The 17,997-nt window shown below is 39.9% G+C and overlaps 1 protein-coding gene across 4 annotated transcripts in view; it reads left to right on the forward strand.

The window, feature by feature from the left end:
* tbc1d8b (TBC1 domain family member 8B) overlaps nt 1-17,997 on the forward strand; it is a 128,359-nt gene that overhangs the window by 96,083 nt on the left and 14,279 nt on the right. For 2 of the 4 annotated variants that reach the window (XM_059976724.1, XM_059976721.1), the window contains 5 exons: nt 917-1,015; nt 4,598-4,666; nt 10,971-11,211; nt 14,183-14,248; nt 16,508-16,597. In XM_059976724.1, the coding sequence (XP_059832707.1) occupies nt 917-1,015; nt 4,598-4,666; nt 10,971-11,211; nt 14,183-14,248; nt 16,508-16,597 (565 nt within the window). The remainder of the gene's footprint in view (nt 1-916; nt 1,016-4,597; nt 4,667-10,970; nt 11,212-14,182; nt 14,249-16,507; nt 16,598-17,997) is intronic. The other 2 variants (XM_059976722.1, XM_059976723.1) reach the window with 2 other exon arrangements.

Genomic DNA, 17,997 nt, shown 5'->3' on the forward strand with positions numbered 1-17,997 from the left:
TAAAAATAAATCAATGGGATATTTTGTGTTCACTTGAGAGTTTAGTGGGTCGTTGTTTCAAATCTGGTTTCAAAGAGGTGGGTCTAACAATGCTGCACACACTCAGTACTGCAGTGTGTATGTTTGGATTTTGGTGTGGGACTTGAATTTCAGACTAGAGATGAGTGCCACCTCAGTGCTATTGATCAGTTTGTTGAAGTATGCATGCAATTTTATGTCATTAGTTCTCAGTGTATTGATTTACATTATCACTAATGCCTAACAGTTTAATGAGGATGGAATGTGGAGTGGATATTTGGGTAAATTCATTTGCATTTTTTCTAAAAATACTTCACAATTATAATAAATATCGCAGAAAAAGATGTCCTTCTGACTTGCAAAAATACTCAGAAAATCCCTTTGGGTGATGTTAGTGGAAAAATCTGCTCTCTATTTTTCACTCTTTTAAGCTTTTTTTAAGCTCTTCGTTGTAAGATGGAAAATGTAGCTTGTGCATTTGTTGGAGGTTCTGAGTGGCTTATTAATAAAAGATGCTTTTAATTCCATGGGATGGAATGCCTATGGTATTTGTTCTTGTAATGGCAGGTTGCTTTTGAAGTTAATTCACTTGACTGAGTTTTGCTTCCCTCCCTTATTTATCTGTCCTCCTACCTTTTTGCAAATAAGATCCAGAGATCTTTAAAGCTTCAATGACTTTGATAGTCTTCAGTCCTTTCTGTCTGCACTGACTGACTTTCCGATTTTTCCTTATGTGTATTCCTTCGATTAATAAAAGTGCGTTCATATTAATATATTTCCTGTAATCTACCAGGTTAAATCACAAACCATTACTTTGTGTATTTATTGTAGATGATGGGGGGGGGGGAATCTTTCACTTTTAAACACTGCTAAAGTATCTTGAATCTCTTTATTCCAGAAATATGGTGAGGTTCAATCAATGGAAGTTGAAAGTCTGCGATGTAGGAGCAGGTTATATGTCATTCAGACTCTAGAAGATACTACAAAACAAAATGTGGTAATTTTTTTTTCCTTTTAATGAGTGAATACTTAATTAATATATTGCTTTTTTATTACATGCTGTGGTTCAAGTACTTTTGGTATTTTATTCAATCCTCAGTATAGGCATTATTTACACTTTTATTAATTGTTATATCTGAACCGCTCCTGAAAAGGTGATAATGAGGTGTCATGAATTGCTGTAGAATCTGAAAGATCAGTTGTGAGTTTGTGTTCTTTGAGACTTGGTTGAATATGCATGATATTCAGCATTTACGGTTTGCAGCAGTGATATCTGGTTGCCCAGAGGAGCATCTGCAGTGGCATTCTGAGGTAGAGAAGATTGGGTTCAATAGCCATGATGATTGTGTCATATATGACAAATTTGAAGGAGAATCTGTAGTTTACCTCTGGTTTCTTTTTGACTTCACCTTGTGATTTTTGGTGCCTTTGTCCAAGAGCATGACTTCATTGACTGACTTAACTGCATTTACTTAAGCCTACTGTTTGTAAAGTGGAAATCCTGTAATCGGGAAATGTCTATTTTCACCACTTAATCATTAGAACGGAAATTAGATTCTTGTGTATGATTTGGAAGGAATCATTTGAATGAATTCTAACAAGTAAATGCTTTCAGTGAAGGTTAAAGAGCCTACTCTCTTAACAATACTGGTCAGATTCTTTAATCAGAGGATGCAGAGAAAAACAAAATAAACGCTGCAAATGCTGGAAACCTAAACTAAAATTCTAGCAACATTCACCTAAGCAGTCAGAAGTTGTAGAGAGAGAAGCAGTTAATGTTTCATGCTGATGGACTTTTATCAATCTGAAACTTGGTTAAAAATTCAGATCAAAGAAGTTCATTGACCTGAAACATGATCTCAGTTTTTCTCTCTCCACAGATACCGTCTAGCTTGACGAGAATTTCCAGCATTTTTGTGTAAATCCATTGTGTACCAGTAAGGTTTTCATTATTGAGAAAGTTATTCCTCTTTCTGCCTCTTGTCACCTTGGTTGCTCTCTTTTTCCTATTTTCACGACGGCTGTAGTACCGTAATAAGACTACAGGTGAGCAGGCTGTTTTTTGCTAAGCTATGCTCTGTTGTTTGGCATCTGTAAAATGCTACCACATGAAGGAAAATCTGTCAAGCTTTTCCATATTGCGGTGTGATACTTATATGTTCCTTTCTTCACGTAAGAGAAAAGCAACCTTTTAGACTAAGAACCTCTAAAAGTAAATTTACTTTCAAAGTACATATACGTCAGCATTTTAACCATGAAATTCATTTACTTGTGTGTATTCACAGTAAATACAAAGAAAAAAAACATTAAATAATAATAAGCAATAAATATTGGGAACATGAGATGAAGAGCCTTTGAAAGTGAGTTCATAGGTTGTGAAAACAGTTCCATGTTAGGATGAGTGAAATTGAGTGAAGTTATCCATGCTGATTCAAGAGCCTAATCATTAAGGAGTAATAACTGTTCCTGAACCTGATGGTCTGAGTCCTGAGGCTCCAGTACCACCTCCTTGATGACATGGCAGTGCGGTGTAGATGTGCTTAATGGTGGGGAAGGCTTTACTCGTGATGGACTGGGATATATCCTCTACTTTTTGCTTGTGCTTTTTAGTTCAAGGGCATCGATATTTCCATACCAGGCTTTGGTGCAACTAGTCAATATACTCTCCACTACACATCTATAGAAGTTTTTCAATGTTTTAAATAACATGCCAAATCTTCACAAACTTCTAAGAAAGTAGAGGCATTGCTGTGGTTTCTTTATAATTGCACTTGCATGCTGGGCCCAGGCCAGATCCTCTGAAATGATAACACTGAAGAATTTAACATTGCTGACCCTCTCCACTTTTGACCCTCTGATGTCAATTATCAGCTCCTTGGTCTTGCTGACATTGAGTAAGATTTTATTGTTGAGCACCACTCAGCCAGATTTTGATTCATTACCACCTTTGATTTGGCTAATGACAGTGGTATTGTCAGAAAACTTAAATATGGCATTTGAGTTGTGCTTGGTCTCAGTCATTGCTTTAAAGCAAGTAGAGCAGTGGGCTAAGCACACAGCCTTGTGGTGCCCCTGTACTGATGGTGATTGTGGAGCAGATGTTGTTGCCAATCTGAAATGGCTGGAGCCTGCAAGTGAGGAAATTGAGGATCCGGTTGCCCAATGAGATGTCGAGGCCTTGGTCTCATTGAGTAGTTTTGAGGGGATGATGGTATTGAATGCAGACATGTAGTCAATTTAAGACATCCTGAGTAAGCATCTTTGCTATCCAAGGTTGAGTGAAGTGCCAATGAACTGGCATCAGCTGTTACAATCTTTGCAGGCAGTTACTCTGCCCAACGTTAAAACTCTGAGACATAGGAGCAGAATTAGGCCATTTAGCGTATCGCGTCTGCTCTGCATTCCATCATAGCTGATTTATTACCCCTCTCAGCCCACCCACCGCATTTGCAAACCTTTTTTCAGTAACCTTTGACACCCTGGCTAATCAAGAACCTATCAACCTCCGCTTTAAATATACTCAATGACTTGGCTTCCACAGCTGCCTGTGGAAATTATTTTCACAAATTCACCAACCTTTGGCTAAAGAAATGCCTTCTTTGTGTTCTAAATTGATGTTTCTCTATTCTGAGGTGTTACACTTGCACACAATGGGAAACATCTTCCCTACATCCACTCCATCCAGACCTTCCAATACTTGATAGGTGTCAATGAGATCCCCTCTCATTCTTCTAGTCTCCAGTTAGTATAGACCCAGAGGCATGAACACTCTTCATATGTTAACCCTTTCATTCCAGGAATAATTCTCATGAACCTCATCTGGACCCTCTCCAATGCCAGCACATATTTTCTTAGATAAGGAGCCCAAAACTGCTATCAGTACTCCAGGCACAGTCAGACCAATGCCTTATAAAGCCTCAGCATTACATCCTTCGAGGTTAACTCATAGAGTATATTTAAAGCGGAAGTTGATAGCTTCTTGATTACATAACAATAAATAAGGCATTTTATTAACATTCATGACTACATGGTGATCAATGCTGCATGTTTATTACCTGGTTTAATCCCTACCTCATTTTCTTCAGAACTATTTATCATTTAGTATGGCATAAATTTTTTCTAATTGTATAACTGCAGTGGTGATGGTTACACCTTGGTTCATGAAATCAAATATTTTTGACCTGCAGTATTCTGCTTAAATCCCCATGAATTGTAAAAAGTGAGATGTCAGAGTGAAAGTCACACATCACTGAAATGGACCTTCACACCAACCGGTCCATGTGACCAAAATGCCAATCTAATCTAGTCAAATGCAGGCAATTGACATGTATCCCTCTAAACCTTACCTATTGATATACCTGTCCAAGTTTTTAAATATTAATGTATTTGCCTCAACCAGTTCCTCTTGTTCTGCTTAGAATTATAACTGTAATGACCAGGAAGTTGATTTAAAGAAGTAAATTGCCTTGATCTGTCCTGATACAGCTGAACTTTAATTATACATCTGGTGTTATACTGCATTCTGATTTGAATATGCTGTGCTCTGTTTAACAGTTTGAACCCTTTTGTCTGTGTTTAGCTGCGGGTTGTATCTCAGGAAGTGATGTTCAGCTCTAAAGATTTGGAAGACCTCTATGAGCTATTTAAGGTAAGTCAAACATGAGAAAATCTGCAGATACTGGAAATCCAGGCACACATACAAAATGCTAGAGGAACTCAGCAGGTCAGACAGCATTTATTGAAAAGAGTAAACAGTCGATGTTTTGGGCCAAGAACCTTAATCAGGACTGGAAAAAAGATGAGAAGTTAGAGCAAGAAGGTTGGGGGAGGTGAGGTAGAAGTACAAGGTGGTAGGTGATAGATGAAACCAGGAGAGGGGGAAGAGTGAAGTAAAGAGCTGGGAAGTTGATTCGTGAAAGAGGTAAAAGGTTGGGGAAGGGGGAATCTGATAGGAGAGGGTAGACCATGGAAGAAAGGGAGGGGTAAAGAGCACCAGAGGTGATGGGCAGGTAAGGAGATAAGGTGAGAGAGAGAAACGAGAAGGGGGGGAAAAAGGCAATTACGGAAGTTTGAGAAATCAAATTTCATGCCATCAGGTTGGAGACTACCTAGACAGGATATAAGGTGTTGCTCCTCCAACCTGAGTGTGGCCTCATTGCGGCAGTAGAGGAGACCGTGGCCTGATGTGTCAAAATGGGAATGGGAAGTAGAATTGAAATAGGTGGCCAACTGGAAATGCTGCTTTTTCTGGTGGACTGAGCGTAGGTGCTCAGTGAAGCAGACTCCCAGTCTGCATCAGGTCTCACTGATACACAAGAGGCCATACTGGGAGCACCAGATACAATAGATGACCACAGCAGACTCAGAGGTGAAGTGCTGCTTCACCTGGAAGGACTGTGGGTGCCCTGAATAGTAGTGAGAGTAGGTGCAGGGGCAGGAATGACACTTGTTCTGCTTGCACAGATAAGTACCGGGAGGTACTTGAATGGACAAGGAACTTGTGTTAGGAGTGATCCCTGTGGAAACCACGAAACTCAAAAAAAAGTTATTTCCTCTAAGATGTCAGGCCAATCAACACCTCCACCCATTAACCCTCCCCACCACACCCTACTACCACTATATCCACATTAGCCACTCCTCTCCACAGTCCCTCAGCACCCTTCATCCCCCCCCCCCGTGCACTCACTTTATGCTTACACTTCACACCTCATAGCTACACTGACACAGTCACTGTTCTGTTGTGTTTTCAGATGCCCTGCTGCTACTTAGAAGAGTTCCCTTTGCCAAGAGTCACCTTGTCAAATTATTTCCTGTCAGTATAGATACTCCTGCACCTAGTGTCAGCTATGTATATACAATCAGTCTTTGTATATAAGCTAGTCTTGTGTATATATGGCTACACTTATAAAAAGTTACTTGTACATAGAGTTTTATAGAATTGCTTTTATATTTATATTTACTGTGATTAATTTTTTAATCATTATTGTGTTTTTTATGCTGCATTGGATCCAGAGTAACAATCGTTTGTTCTTCTTTACACTCATTATACTAAAGGATGACAATAAACGGTCTTGAATCTTGAATCTATAAATTGTTGGAATAGTTTAGTTATATTCTGTCACACCTTTTGTACTCTGATTAAATGTGTAAGATGTTGCAACAAGCAGACATATGCTTGTCCTATCTTTAAAAATGACGTCTGAAAATGTGGCACTTAAGAGACGTGCTAGATTGGGCCTTCACATCCTTTAGGATAAAAACCTGTGACTCAGGGACTCACTTAACTGGCTGTCATCAAATACTTGTTCAAAGATCTGTATTTTCTTTTGAACTCAAAATAATCTGATCGCTAACAATTATTTGAAGCTTTTTGACTGCCATTTGTTAAAGGCTGGTGTATTGAGTTGGAAATAACTTTTGTTTACACAGCTAGTATCAATTTAACAATACTCATGGTGGAGATAAATATACCAAATTTGCTCCTTGAAACCCTTGCAAATGTTTCTGTACCTGCTATTTTAGTCTCACTATCTTTGATTTTTGTTCCTTTCAGTGCCAAAACCCTAAATTCCCTAATCCTTGGCCTAAATTTTTCCACCTCAGTTATAATATTTTCTTCAAAGTCTCCCCATTGACCAAGCTTTTTCAAGTTCAATTTCAGGTTTAGTTTATTGTAATTCAGCTGTACACATGTATATCACCAAATGAAACAACATTCCTCCAATCCAAGGTGTACAGTACAGTATGTATGCATCTATATGTGTATGTACATGTATGTATGTATATACTCACACTCGCACAAAGTAATATTAACACAAATAAATTAACAAGTAATAAGGTGCATACTCAATACAAGTTTAGAAAGTAAACAGTATAATGCTACAGCTCTTCATAAGTGATGAGACCTGGGTGGTGGCAGGGAGTTTAGTAGTCTTATGGCCCGAGGGAAGGAGCTGTTTTCTGTCCTTACAGTTCTTGTCCTAATACTATCTGCCTGATAGTAGGGGGTACATTATAATACCATACTTACTGAGATGCTGGATATCATATGCTATTTGTTTAAACCCCTGTGAAGCACCCTATGACATTAGCATTTTACATCTCCATAGATGCTATATAAATTCAGATTGTCAGTGTTCCTCATCTTTTATTGAGTCTCAACTACCAAAATCATCTGTTGTGCCCATCCATATAGTTCCAAAGAGAAGGAACTTGCTTTGAGTATTTGTATTGCCACAGGAGTTGAAATCAAAAGTAACACACACAAAATACTGGAGGAACTCATCAAGTCATGCAACATCTTAGAGAGGAATAAATAGTCAGTGTTTTGGGCTAAGACCCTTCATCAGTCCAGTATTTTATATATGTTACACTGGGTTTTCAGAATCTGCATTTGTATCTTTGCATGAACTTAGTAAATTCTTCTGTCTTATAAATGCTTTTAATTGCATATGCTAAGAAACAAAGAGGAGTAGGCTATTTGGTCCCTCAAGCATGTTCTGCCATTCAACAAGATCTTTTACCTCTTTTCTGCTTTACGGCACCAGATCCCGATCTCTTGATTTGCTTGATTTCTAAAAGTATAATCAGTCTCTGTTTTGAATAAACTTATCGATTGAGCTTTCACAGCCTTCTTGAGTGGAAAATTTCAAAGAGAACTTAATGTGGGGAATAAAAAGTTCTCATCTCTCCTCTGAATGACAGTGCCTTTTGAGACAGTTTTCTCTGATCTAGAAACTTCAGTCAGGCAGAGGGAATTGAATGTGAAGGATAAAAAGGAAAATCAAAATTGCTCAAGACATTTAAATGCAGGGAAAATGTAAGGAATTGTATTGATCTGTTTAATGCTGTTAACTGGTTTGTAATTTTATCTACTTTTACTATTTATGATTTGCTTCCATTTAGTCAGTGCTAGTACTTTGAGATTTCTGGCAAATGGTCATCAGTAGTTTTGAAAGAGGCTTGCATAATTGGTGTAATGGACTCAAGAAGATACATGGTCACCTCGTGTTACAATACAGCACAATATTTTGAAGTGTAGTGATCTTTAAAGATGCAGTCCTGTGCATATGCCACGTATATAGCCCACCATAGGTAATCACATATATAATAGCAAAATGCCATGAATGCTGGAAGTAAGTAAAACTCAGCACTATGTATATCAAGGATTTGTAGTTTAATGTATCAAATTTCAAAGGAAGTTGTAATTGGTTCAAACTCGCATTTATTGTTGTCATAGGCATACATATATGGGGTATAAATTAAATTCAAATAAGATTCTTGCGGCAGCACAGTATATGATGAGGGCAAATATGATTGATGTCAATCACAGTTAACATAAATTATATATAATACCAAAGCAACACACACAAAATGTTCAAGGAGCTCAGCAGGTCAGGCAGCTTCTATGGAAAAGAATAAACTGTTGACATTTTGAGCTGAGATCCTTCTTCAGGAGTGAGAAGGAAGGGTGAAGAAGCCAGAGTAAAAAGATGAGGGGAAGGGGAAGGAGGCTAGTTAGAAGGTGATAAGGGAAGCCAGGTAGGTGGAAAAGGTCATGGGGTGGAAAGGAAGGAATCTGATAGGACAATAGGAGAAAGGAAGGGAGGTGGGGATTTTTTTAATGGAAGGAGAAAATGATATTCATGCTATCAGCTTGGAGGCTACCCAGATGGTGGTGTTTCTCCACCTTGAGGATGGCCTCATCTTGACACAAGAGGTGACTATGGACTGACATGTCAGAGTGGGAAAGGGAACAGGAATCAGAATTAGAATTTTTACTGGGAAGTCCTGCTTCTGGCGGATGGAGTGGAGGTGCTTGATAAAGTGGTCTCCCAATTTACGACAGGTCTCATCAGCACAGAGGAGCCCAAATCAGAAGTACTGGACACAATAGATGACCTCAGCAGATTTGTAGGTGAAGTGTTGCCTCACCTAGAAGGTCTGTTAGGGGGCCTTGAATGGAGGTGAGGGGGGAGGTGTATGGGTAGGTGTAGCACTTAGGCCGCTTGCAGGGATAATTTCTAGGAGCAAGATTAGTGGGGAGGGACCAACAGACAAGGGAATCCTGGAAGGAATGATCCCTGTGGAACACCGGGGGTGGAAGGTAAAGGTATGTTTAGTGGTAGGATCCCTTGGAGATGGCGGAAGTTGTGGAGGATGGTATGTTCGAATCAGAAGCTCACGGGTGGTAGATAAGGACAAGAGGAACTCTATCACTTAAGGTGGTGGCAAGATGGGGTAAGCATGGATGTATAGGAAATGGAGGAGATGAGGGTGAGAACAGCATCAATAGTGGAGGGAGGGAGGCCTCATTCTTTGAAGGAGGCGGTCATTTCAGATACCCTGGAGTGGAAAGCATCATCCTGGGAATAGATATGGTGGAGGCAACGGGAGAAAAGGGGATAGCAGCTTTACAGGAACTAGTGTGGGAAGAGTTCTAGTCATGATAGCCATGGGAATCTGTAGGTTCATTAAAGATATCAGTTGACAGTTTGTCCCCAGAGATGGAGACAAAGGAATCAAGGGAGGGGAGATGTTGGACCAAGTGAACTTAAAGGCAAGGTGGAAGTTAGAGGCGAAATTGATAAAATCGATGAGCTCAATGTGGGTGCATGAAGCAGAGCCAATATAGTTGTCAATGTAGCAGAGGAAGAGCTGGAGATTATTACCAGGGGAAGGCTTCTAACATTAACTGTTCTGTGTAACCAATGAAGAGGCAGGCATAGTTGGGGCCCTTGCCAGGTGCCCGTAGCTACGTTTCAAGTCTAGAGAAAATGGGAGAAGCTGAAGGAAAAATTGTTGAGGGTGAGGACCAGTTCTGCCAGATGGAGGAGGGTGACGGTGGAGGAGAATTAGTTGGTTCTTTCACCAAGAAAGAAGCAGAGGGCTTTGAGGCTGTTTCATGGGGGAATAGAAGTGTATAGGTACTGAATGTCCATTGTGAAGATGAGGCGGTCAGGGCCAGGGAATTGAAAGTTACTGAGCAGATCGGGGGCATGAGAAGTGTCACAGATGTAAGTGGACTGAACCAAGGAGGAAAGTATTAAATCCAGTTATGAAGCCACAAGTCCAGTAGGGCAGGAATAGGCAGAGACAATAGGCCTATCTGGACAGTTTGGTTTGTGAATCTTGGGTAGGAGATACAAGTGAATAGTGTGGGGTCAGGGAACTACGAGTTTGATGGCAGTGGATGGGAGTTGTATATACATACATTTGAATAATAAAAAAGTTTAAAAAATAGTACTTCTGTAAGAATTAGACAAATAGGAGAATCATAACAAAAATATTGCCAAGTATTTTCAGGGTTTTCAGTTTTTAGTATATTGTGGTAACCCACTTTCCAGCGCACTCGAACCGGCTCACAAAATGGTGCCTGCTGGCAGAGAGGCCGGCCCCAAAAAGTGCGCCAGGCCTTCTTCACCAGCAAGGGGAAAACCCCATGCGTGGGAAGGGACTGTGAATATGCGCCCCCTACAGCATTCCCGCCCGGGGAGAGCAGAAACGGGAAGGCTTAAAAGCGAGGCCGCGAAGTTTGAATAAATCTTTTATGCAATTGCAACTCACCGTCTGCGTGTCGTTATTCCAGTGCTGCGTGTAGCACACCGCTGCAATATGTAATAATATTTTCTTGTGTTTTCTTAGTTTAAATATTGTCATCTACATGGTGTTTATTTCTAAATTTAATTTCTCTGAACCTTTAGTATTTGTAAAGCAAATTTGAATAGCAGAGTCATTTGCACTTTGATTTTAATTTAAGCAGATTTTTTTCATTTTTTTGTAAATTTGAATTGTCGCTATTATTACTTGCTCGTTTTCAGTGGATGAGAATATAGCTCTGTAACATTGTACCCATGCAACATACTCTAAACCCACCTTCTCCAACAATGTGTTTATTGTGATTGTAGTTAATTTCAATATAAGTCTTAAACATTACTCTTTCCTTTTTGCAGCGAGAGCATTTCCTGAGCTGCTACTGGATTTCACATAGTCCAGCACTCAAACACCATGATTCTAGCCTCCCATATCTAGAACAGTATCAAATCGACAGCAAGCAGTACCGCAGGCTGTTCAAGCACTTGAGTCCGTGGTCTCATTCTGCAAATGCAGATTCATTAGCAATGTGGAGTTTTCGGCTTCTAGATGAAAATTCTGACAACCTGATCAATTTCAAAGAATTTGCGTCTGTTCTAGGTAAAACACCTTAATCATCAAGCTGTGGGTATCTTTTTTTTGTAGTACTTGTATTTTTGCTTCATATTTTTGTATTTAGAAACAACCTGTCTGTATTTGAGAGGATGTTTATGTGTGTGGAATTTGGAATCACGGGTTAACCCTGAAGTATATCTGTGGAGAGCGCTTTAGCTGATGCTGTTCCGTGTAAAAGCTAAACGTGGGTGCATTTGTACCTGAAATTATAAGATGCCTCGGAGCAGTATGGTTCATTTAACAGATATTTGATTTCTTTGGAAAATCAGCAGACCTCTCTTGCCTGTTTTCTCTTGCTTGTTTTTCAGATTCATTGTGCTGCTACTAAAGATATGATAGGTTTGTTCAGCATCTCCTGTGTGCACAGGCAGTACAACACAGTACAGGCTTCTCAGCATATGATGTTGCGCCAGCCTTGTAATCTAATCTAAGATCATTCTAGCTCTTTGCTCCCACATAGTTCTCCATTTTTTCTTTCATACGTGTGCCAATCTTCATATTCCCGCCTCCACCAACACCCCCGGCAGTGCGTTCCATGCACCCACAGCTCCGTGTTTTTATATATAAAAAGTATTCAACCTGCTTGGAAGTTTTCATGTTTTATTGTTTTCAACATCTAATCACAGTGGATTTAATTTAGTTTTGTTGACACTGTTCGACAGAAATAGACTTATCACGTCAAAGTGAAATCAAATCTCTACAAAGTAATATAAAATACAAAATAATGATTGCTTAAGTATTCACCCCCTTCAAGTCAGTATTTAGTAGATGCACTTTTGACAGCAATTACAGCCTTGAATCTGTGTGGATAGGGCTTTGTCAGCTTTGTACATCTGGACACTGCAATTTCTCCCCCATTCTTCTGTACAAATCTGCTCAACCTCTGCCAGATTGCATGGGGACCGTGAGTGAACAGCCCTTTTCAAGTCCAGCCACAAATTCTCAATTGGATTGAGGTCTGGGCTCTGACTTGCCACTCGAGGACGTTAATTTTGTTTTTAAACCTTTCCTGTTGGGGTCAATGTCTTGCTGGAAAACAAATCTCCCAAGTTGCAGCTCTCTTGCAGACTGCATCAGGTTTTCATTCAGGATTTTCCTGTATTTTACTGCATTCATTTTACCTTCTACCCTCACAAGCCTCCAGGGCCTGCTGTAGTGCACCATGCTTCATGGAAGGGGTGGTGTGTTTTTGATGATGTGTGGTGTTTGGCTTACGCCGAACAAAGTGTTTAGTCTGATGGCCAATAAGTTCAGTTTTGGTCACTTCAGACCATAGAACATTCTTCCAGCTGACATTGGAGCCTCCCACATGTCTTCCGGCAAGCTCTAGCTGAAATTTCATGAGAATTTTTTTCAACAGTGGCTTTCTTTTTGCCACTCTCCCATAAAGCCATGACTGGTGAAACACCCAGGCAACATTTGTATGTGCAGTCCGTCCTATCTCAGCCACTGAAGCTTGTAACTCCTTCAGATTTGTCGTAGGTCTCTTGGTGGCTTCCCTCACTAGTCCCCTTCTTGCATGGTCACTCAGTTTTTGAGGACGGTCTGCTCTAGGCAGGTGTACAGCTGGGCCATATTCTTTCCATTGCTTGATGATTGACTTAACTGTACTCCAAGGGATATTCAGTGACTTGGAAATTTTCTTGTATCCATCTCCTGACTTGTGCTTTTCAATAACTTTTTCGCAGAGTTGCTTGAGTCTTTTGTCTTCATGGTGTAGTTTTTGCCAGGATACTGACTCACCAGCAGTTGAACCTTCCAGATACAGGTGTATTTTTACTCCAATCAATTGAAACACTTGATGCACACAAGTCTCCAAAAACAGATATCCATTTAACTAATTATGTGACATCTAAAACCAACTGGCTACACCAGTGATGATTTGATGTGTCATATTAAATTGGGGTGAATACTTGTGCAATCAATTATTTTAAGTTTTATATTTGTAATTAATTTATGTCACTTCGTAGAGATCATTTTTCACTTTGACACTAAAGGATTATTTTTTGATGATCAGTGTCAAAAAAAACAAATTAAATCTGCTGTGATTCAATGTTGTAAAACAATAAAACATGAAAACTTCCCGGGTGGGGTGGTGGTGGAGAATACTTTTTATAGGCAGGGGAAGGAATACAAGCTGACAAGTAATAGTTGAGGCCAGTTGGGGAGGGGGGGATGAAGTGAGAAGCTGGAAGGAGATACAGTAGGTGGAATAGGTAAAGGGCTGAAGGTGGAAGAATCTGATAAAGGAGAGTGGAATGTAGAAGAAGTGGGAGGATGGGGACTAGGGTGACGTGATGGGCAGGTGAGGAGTCGAGAAAAGGTGAGATGGTAACCAGAATTTGGACATAATCTCACCAAGCATAATGAGGCAGATTCAGAACAACTACAAACAGGGAATGCAGAAAAAAGAGAGAGAGAGCACATTTTATGTCAGGACTCTTGAAGGAAAATTGGGAAATATGTTTTGCTTAAAAAAAACTCTTCCTCCAAAGTCTGTAATTGTACTCAACTGTCACACTTCCTCTGACAGCTCATCCATACTCCCACCATCCTTCATGTGGAAAAACCTGCCCCTCCATCTTTCCGCTCTCACTTTAAATCTGTGCCGTCTTAGTTGTAGACTCCTCTACCATGGAAAAAAGACTGACTATCCAAAATGATATAGATTTCAGGCATCTGCAGTGGGTGTAGTACAAGGTAGAATGCCTGACATTAACAGGATGTTCTCCTTGCACTGGATAAAATGATTTTTATTTTTAACTGTGCCAGTCAGGACATGATTTGAGATGGGCTATAGTGCTGGCATTGTCCATGCCCCTTAACTGAATAAATATCATTTTTTAGAAAATGCAGCTGTTTACAGATCTTTGTTCTTCTATTGAAACTTTAATTAAAATGCTGAAAGGATTTGAGGTCACGGAGTAATGCATTTGTTAATCCTTTTCTGTTGCAGATGTGATGTACAATGGATCATTTACAGACAAAATGAAATTGCTTTTTAAATTACATATTCCACCAGGTAAATCAAGTAATTACTGGAAATCCACTTGAGTATTACAAAATTAAACTCAGTGAATGAATAATGTTCTCAACCTTAGAAGATTATATTTCACCATGTAATTATGGTTGATACCAGTTTATATTAGTGAAGATCCATCATTTTATACTTAATGGGTCATTTCTAATTAAAAATACAAAGGCATGTAATTACCATAGTACTAAGCTGAAGGGTGGAGTTCTCTAATTCTTAAAAATTACTGATAGAATTGGCTTGGTTATAAAGTGCATTTGGGCTAACTGACAGTCAAATTATTTCTACAATACTAAACGGGATGATTACTCATTTACTAAATTATTGAACTGAAGCAAAATGTTCAATTTTTTCAGTTTCCATCTCAACACAATGTTACATTTGACTCAGATTTGGATGGTCAGTGGTGATGATCACATCTCAAGTAGAAAGATAGAGAAGGCATTTATTTATTGATGTAGTTAGCACTTGTATCTAAAGCCACACAGTAGTCCTAGTGATCAGCTCTGACTCACAGACCACATGATGAGATTATTTACTTATTTAGAGATGCAGAAAAGAATAATCTCTTCTGGTTCTTTGAGTCACACCACCCCACCCAGCAACACCTAACCTAATCACAGGACAATTTACAATGACCAATTACCCTACCTGGTATGTCTTTGGACTGTGGGAAGAAACCAGGAGACCTGGAGAAAACCCACGCATTCCATGCACAGAGACTCCTTACAGAGGATGCCAGGGTTGAACTCTGAACTCCCAACAACCTGACCTGTAAGAGCATTGCAGGTTACAGCGCTTAGAGCACTGTGCTACAGTGGTCAGGAGGCAAATGATTTGGTCAGAATTAGAATGGGGTTTATTGTCACATATGTCATGAAATTTGTTTACAATGAATAGATAGTGCAGAAGAGGAAGGGCAAGGTAGTGTTCATGGGCTTCTAATCAACTCATCTCAACTGCTAGCGTGTTTAATCTTGAGAAATTATTTAAGCTGATGCATAGGCAAAGGAACTGTTTCATTGCTGAGGTACAAAGCTGAGGTTGTATCTGCCTTGTTAGAGAGTGTAAAATAATCTATAGCTGTACTTGAATAGCACAGTTTCTTCGCTGGAAACTGTCCCTTGACCAGTTCTATCTAAACAATTTAAGTAGTTGCATGTCAACTTTTAGAGTTTGTAAAATTTTGCTCTGTGTAAGTTGGCTGTGGGGAGCATACAGTAACTGGGAGTTGGCCATCTGGCCTGTCAAGCCTGCTCTTCCATTCACTAAGATCATGGCTGATCTGGCAGTGAGCTCAGCTACACCCACCTGTCTTTTCCCTCACAACCCTTAATTATCCTGCCATTTAAAAATCTACCAACTGTAACTGTCTTAATGCATTTGATGAGGTAGCCTTGATTGCTTCCCTGGGCAGAGAATTCCACAGATATATTGCTCATTGCGAAAAGTACTTTCCCCTTATCTCTTTCCTAAACTATTCCTCTAGTTCCAGTCTTTCACACTAGTAGAAACAACTTTCCTGCTTCTATCTTATCTATCTCATAAAATTTTATATGCTTCTATAAGATGCCTTCTGATTCTTCTGAATTTCAACAAGTATAGTGGCAAGTGACTCAGCCTTTCCTCGCAGGCTAACCCCACCTCATCTCTGGAATCAACCTGGTGAACCTCCTTTTTGTCACCTCCAAAGCCAGTATTGAGTCCAGAACTGCATGCAATACTCCAGTTACAGTCTCACCAATACTCTGTACAGTTGCAGTATAACTCAAGGAATTGCTAAAGGAATTGATCTTAAGTTCAATTCCTTTAGCAATGAAGGTCAACATTCCATTTATCTTCTTGATAACCTGTTGTAGCTGCAAATCAATTTTTTGTGATTCATGCACAAGTACTCCCAAAGTTCCTCTGCACGACAGCATGCTGCAATCTTTAACAATTTAAATAATAATTTGAACATCTGTTTTCCCTTCCAAAGTGGATGACCTCTCATTTACCAACTGTACTCCATTTGCCACACTCTTACCCATTCACTGAGCCTATCTATCTATCTGCCCACTGCGCATCCTCTGCCCAACTTGTATTTTCTGTCATCAGCAAATTAGGAAGTTATTGATTTAACAGTGAGTACAATTCACTAATGAATTCACTGTGGAACAGTTTGAAATGTCTTCAGGAAGAATAGATATAATTTCTTTTCACAATTAATTTGGCAATGATTTGACTTTGCTAATCTTCTGCTTGCAGCATTTATTGAAGATGAAGGAATAATTCCCATGGCTTCAAAACACCCACAACTTTTTGAAGAAGCAAAGACCCATGGTGATCAGCTTAATGGTTTGCACTTTTTTGTTCAAATCAGTGACTTTGAGTGGGTTGATCACTTACATTCAGTGTTCTCAATGTGGCTGATGTGGTTAGAAGACAACACAGTAGTATAGCAGTTAGCGTAACACTTCACAATGGCTGGTCTAAGATCAGGGTTCAATCCTTGCTGCTCTCTGTAAGGAGTTTTTATGTTCTCCCTGTGACCATGTGAGTTTCCTCGGGTGGTCTGGTTTTCATAGTTGTACAATTGCTATATTGGCGCTGTAAACATGGCAACACTTGCAGGTTTCCCCAGCACATATCAGAATGTGTCGATCATTGAAGCAAATGACACATTTCGATGTACATGTGACAAATAAAGCTGATCTTTAATCTTTGATCCTCTATGTTGGTTAGACTTGGCAGTCATTTTACAGAGCAGCAGTATTCTGTCCATAACAGCAGTCATGAGCTTCTAGTAGCATGTAATTTCAACTTCCAATCCCAATCCCACATTGATCGATCTGTTCTTGGTATTCTCCACTGCTGTGCTGCATCACAAGACAAGCTACAAGCACATCTCATTTTGCTTGGGTTACTTTCTCATTGGCAGGAAAATTGAATTTTCTGACATCGGGTAACCCATTCCATCTGTGTTCCTTCTCCACTCCCACTAGGGTCCTGATGAAGGGTCTTGGCCCAGAACTTCGACTGTTTATTCCTGTCCATACATGCTGCCCGACCTGCTGAGTTCCTCAAGCATTTTGTATATGTTATGCTAGGGTCTTCCCCCTCTTTGTTCACCTTGTTCATTTCGCCCCCTCATTACCTAAACATGCTCCTCTCCACCAACACCAACGTACCTGGGATATCTCTGTTCCTTTCCTTTTCTTATCCCCACCTTGTTCTATAAACCTGTTCTCCCTCACAACGAGTGTTGCACCCCTCTGGTTCCAGGGCAAAGTACCAAGGTGTATAGAAGAGTGTGTAGGCAGAGATGAAACAATTTGGACAAAATTTTAAGTAGCATTGTGCCCAGATACAAAACTCATCATTTTGAATTAAATTGTGCAGTGGGTGCACAGTTGAGCTGACCACCCCCACCTCCTTTGCCTCCCTCCCTGTCCTTTTTTAAAACATCTAATGCTCAGCATACTCAGCAGCCATTCCTGCCCTTGAGACATCCTAGTCTTTGTAATGGCCACAACGTCATAGATCTATGTATTGATCCACGCTCTCTAAGTTCATCCGCCTTGTTTATGACTCTTTGCATTTAAATAAACACACCTCAAACCATCTGAGTACATCTTTGCTCTATCATCTGTTGCCCTTCCTCACAAACTCCCTGCAAGCTATCTCTACTTGTGCGCCAGCTCTACCTCTTCCTCACCCTCTACCTCTTCACTTCAGTTCCCACCCCCTGTAAATCT

This window comes from Hypanus sabinus, chromosome 8, assembly GCF_030144855.1.
Source record: "Hypanus sabinus isolate sHypSab1 chromosome 8, sHypSab1.hap1, whole genome shotgun sequence".
Lineage (NCBI taxonomy): Eukaryota > Metazoa > Chordata > Chondrichthyes > Myliobatiformes > Dasyatidae > Hypanus > Hypanus sabinus.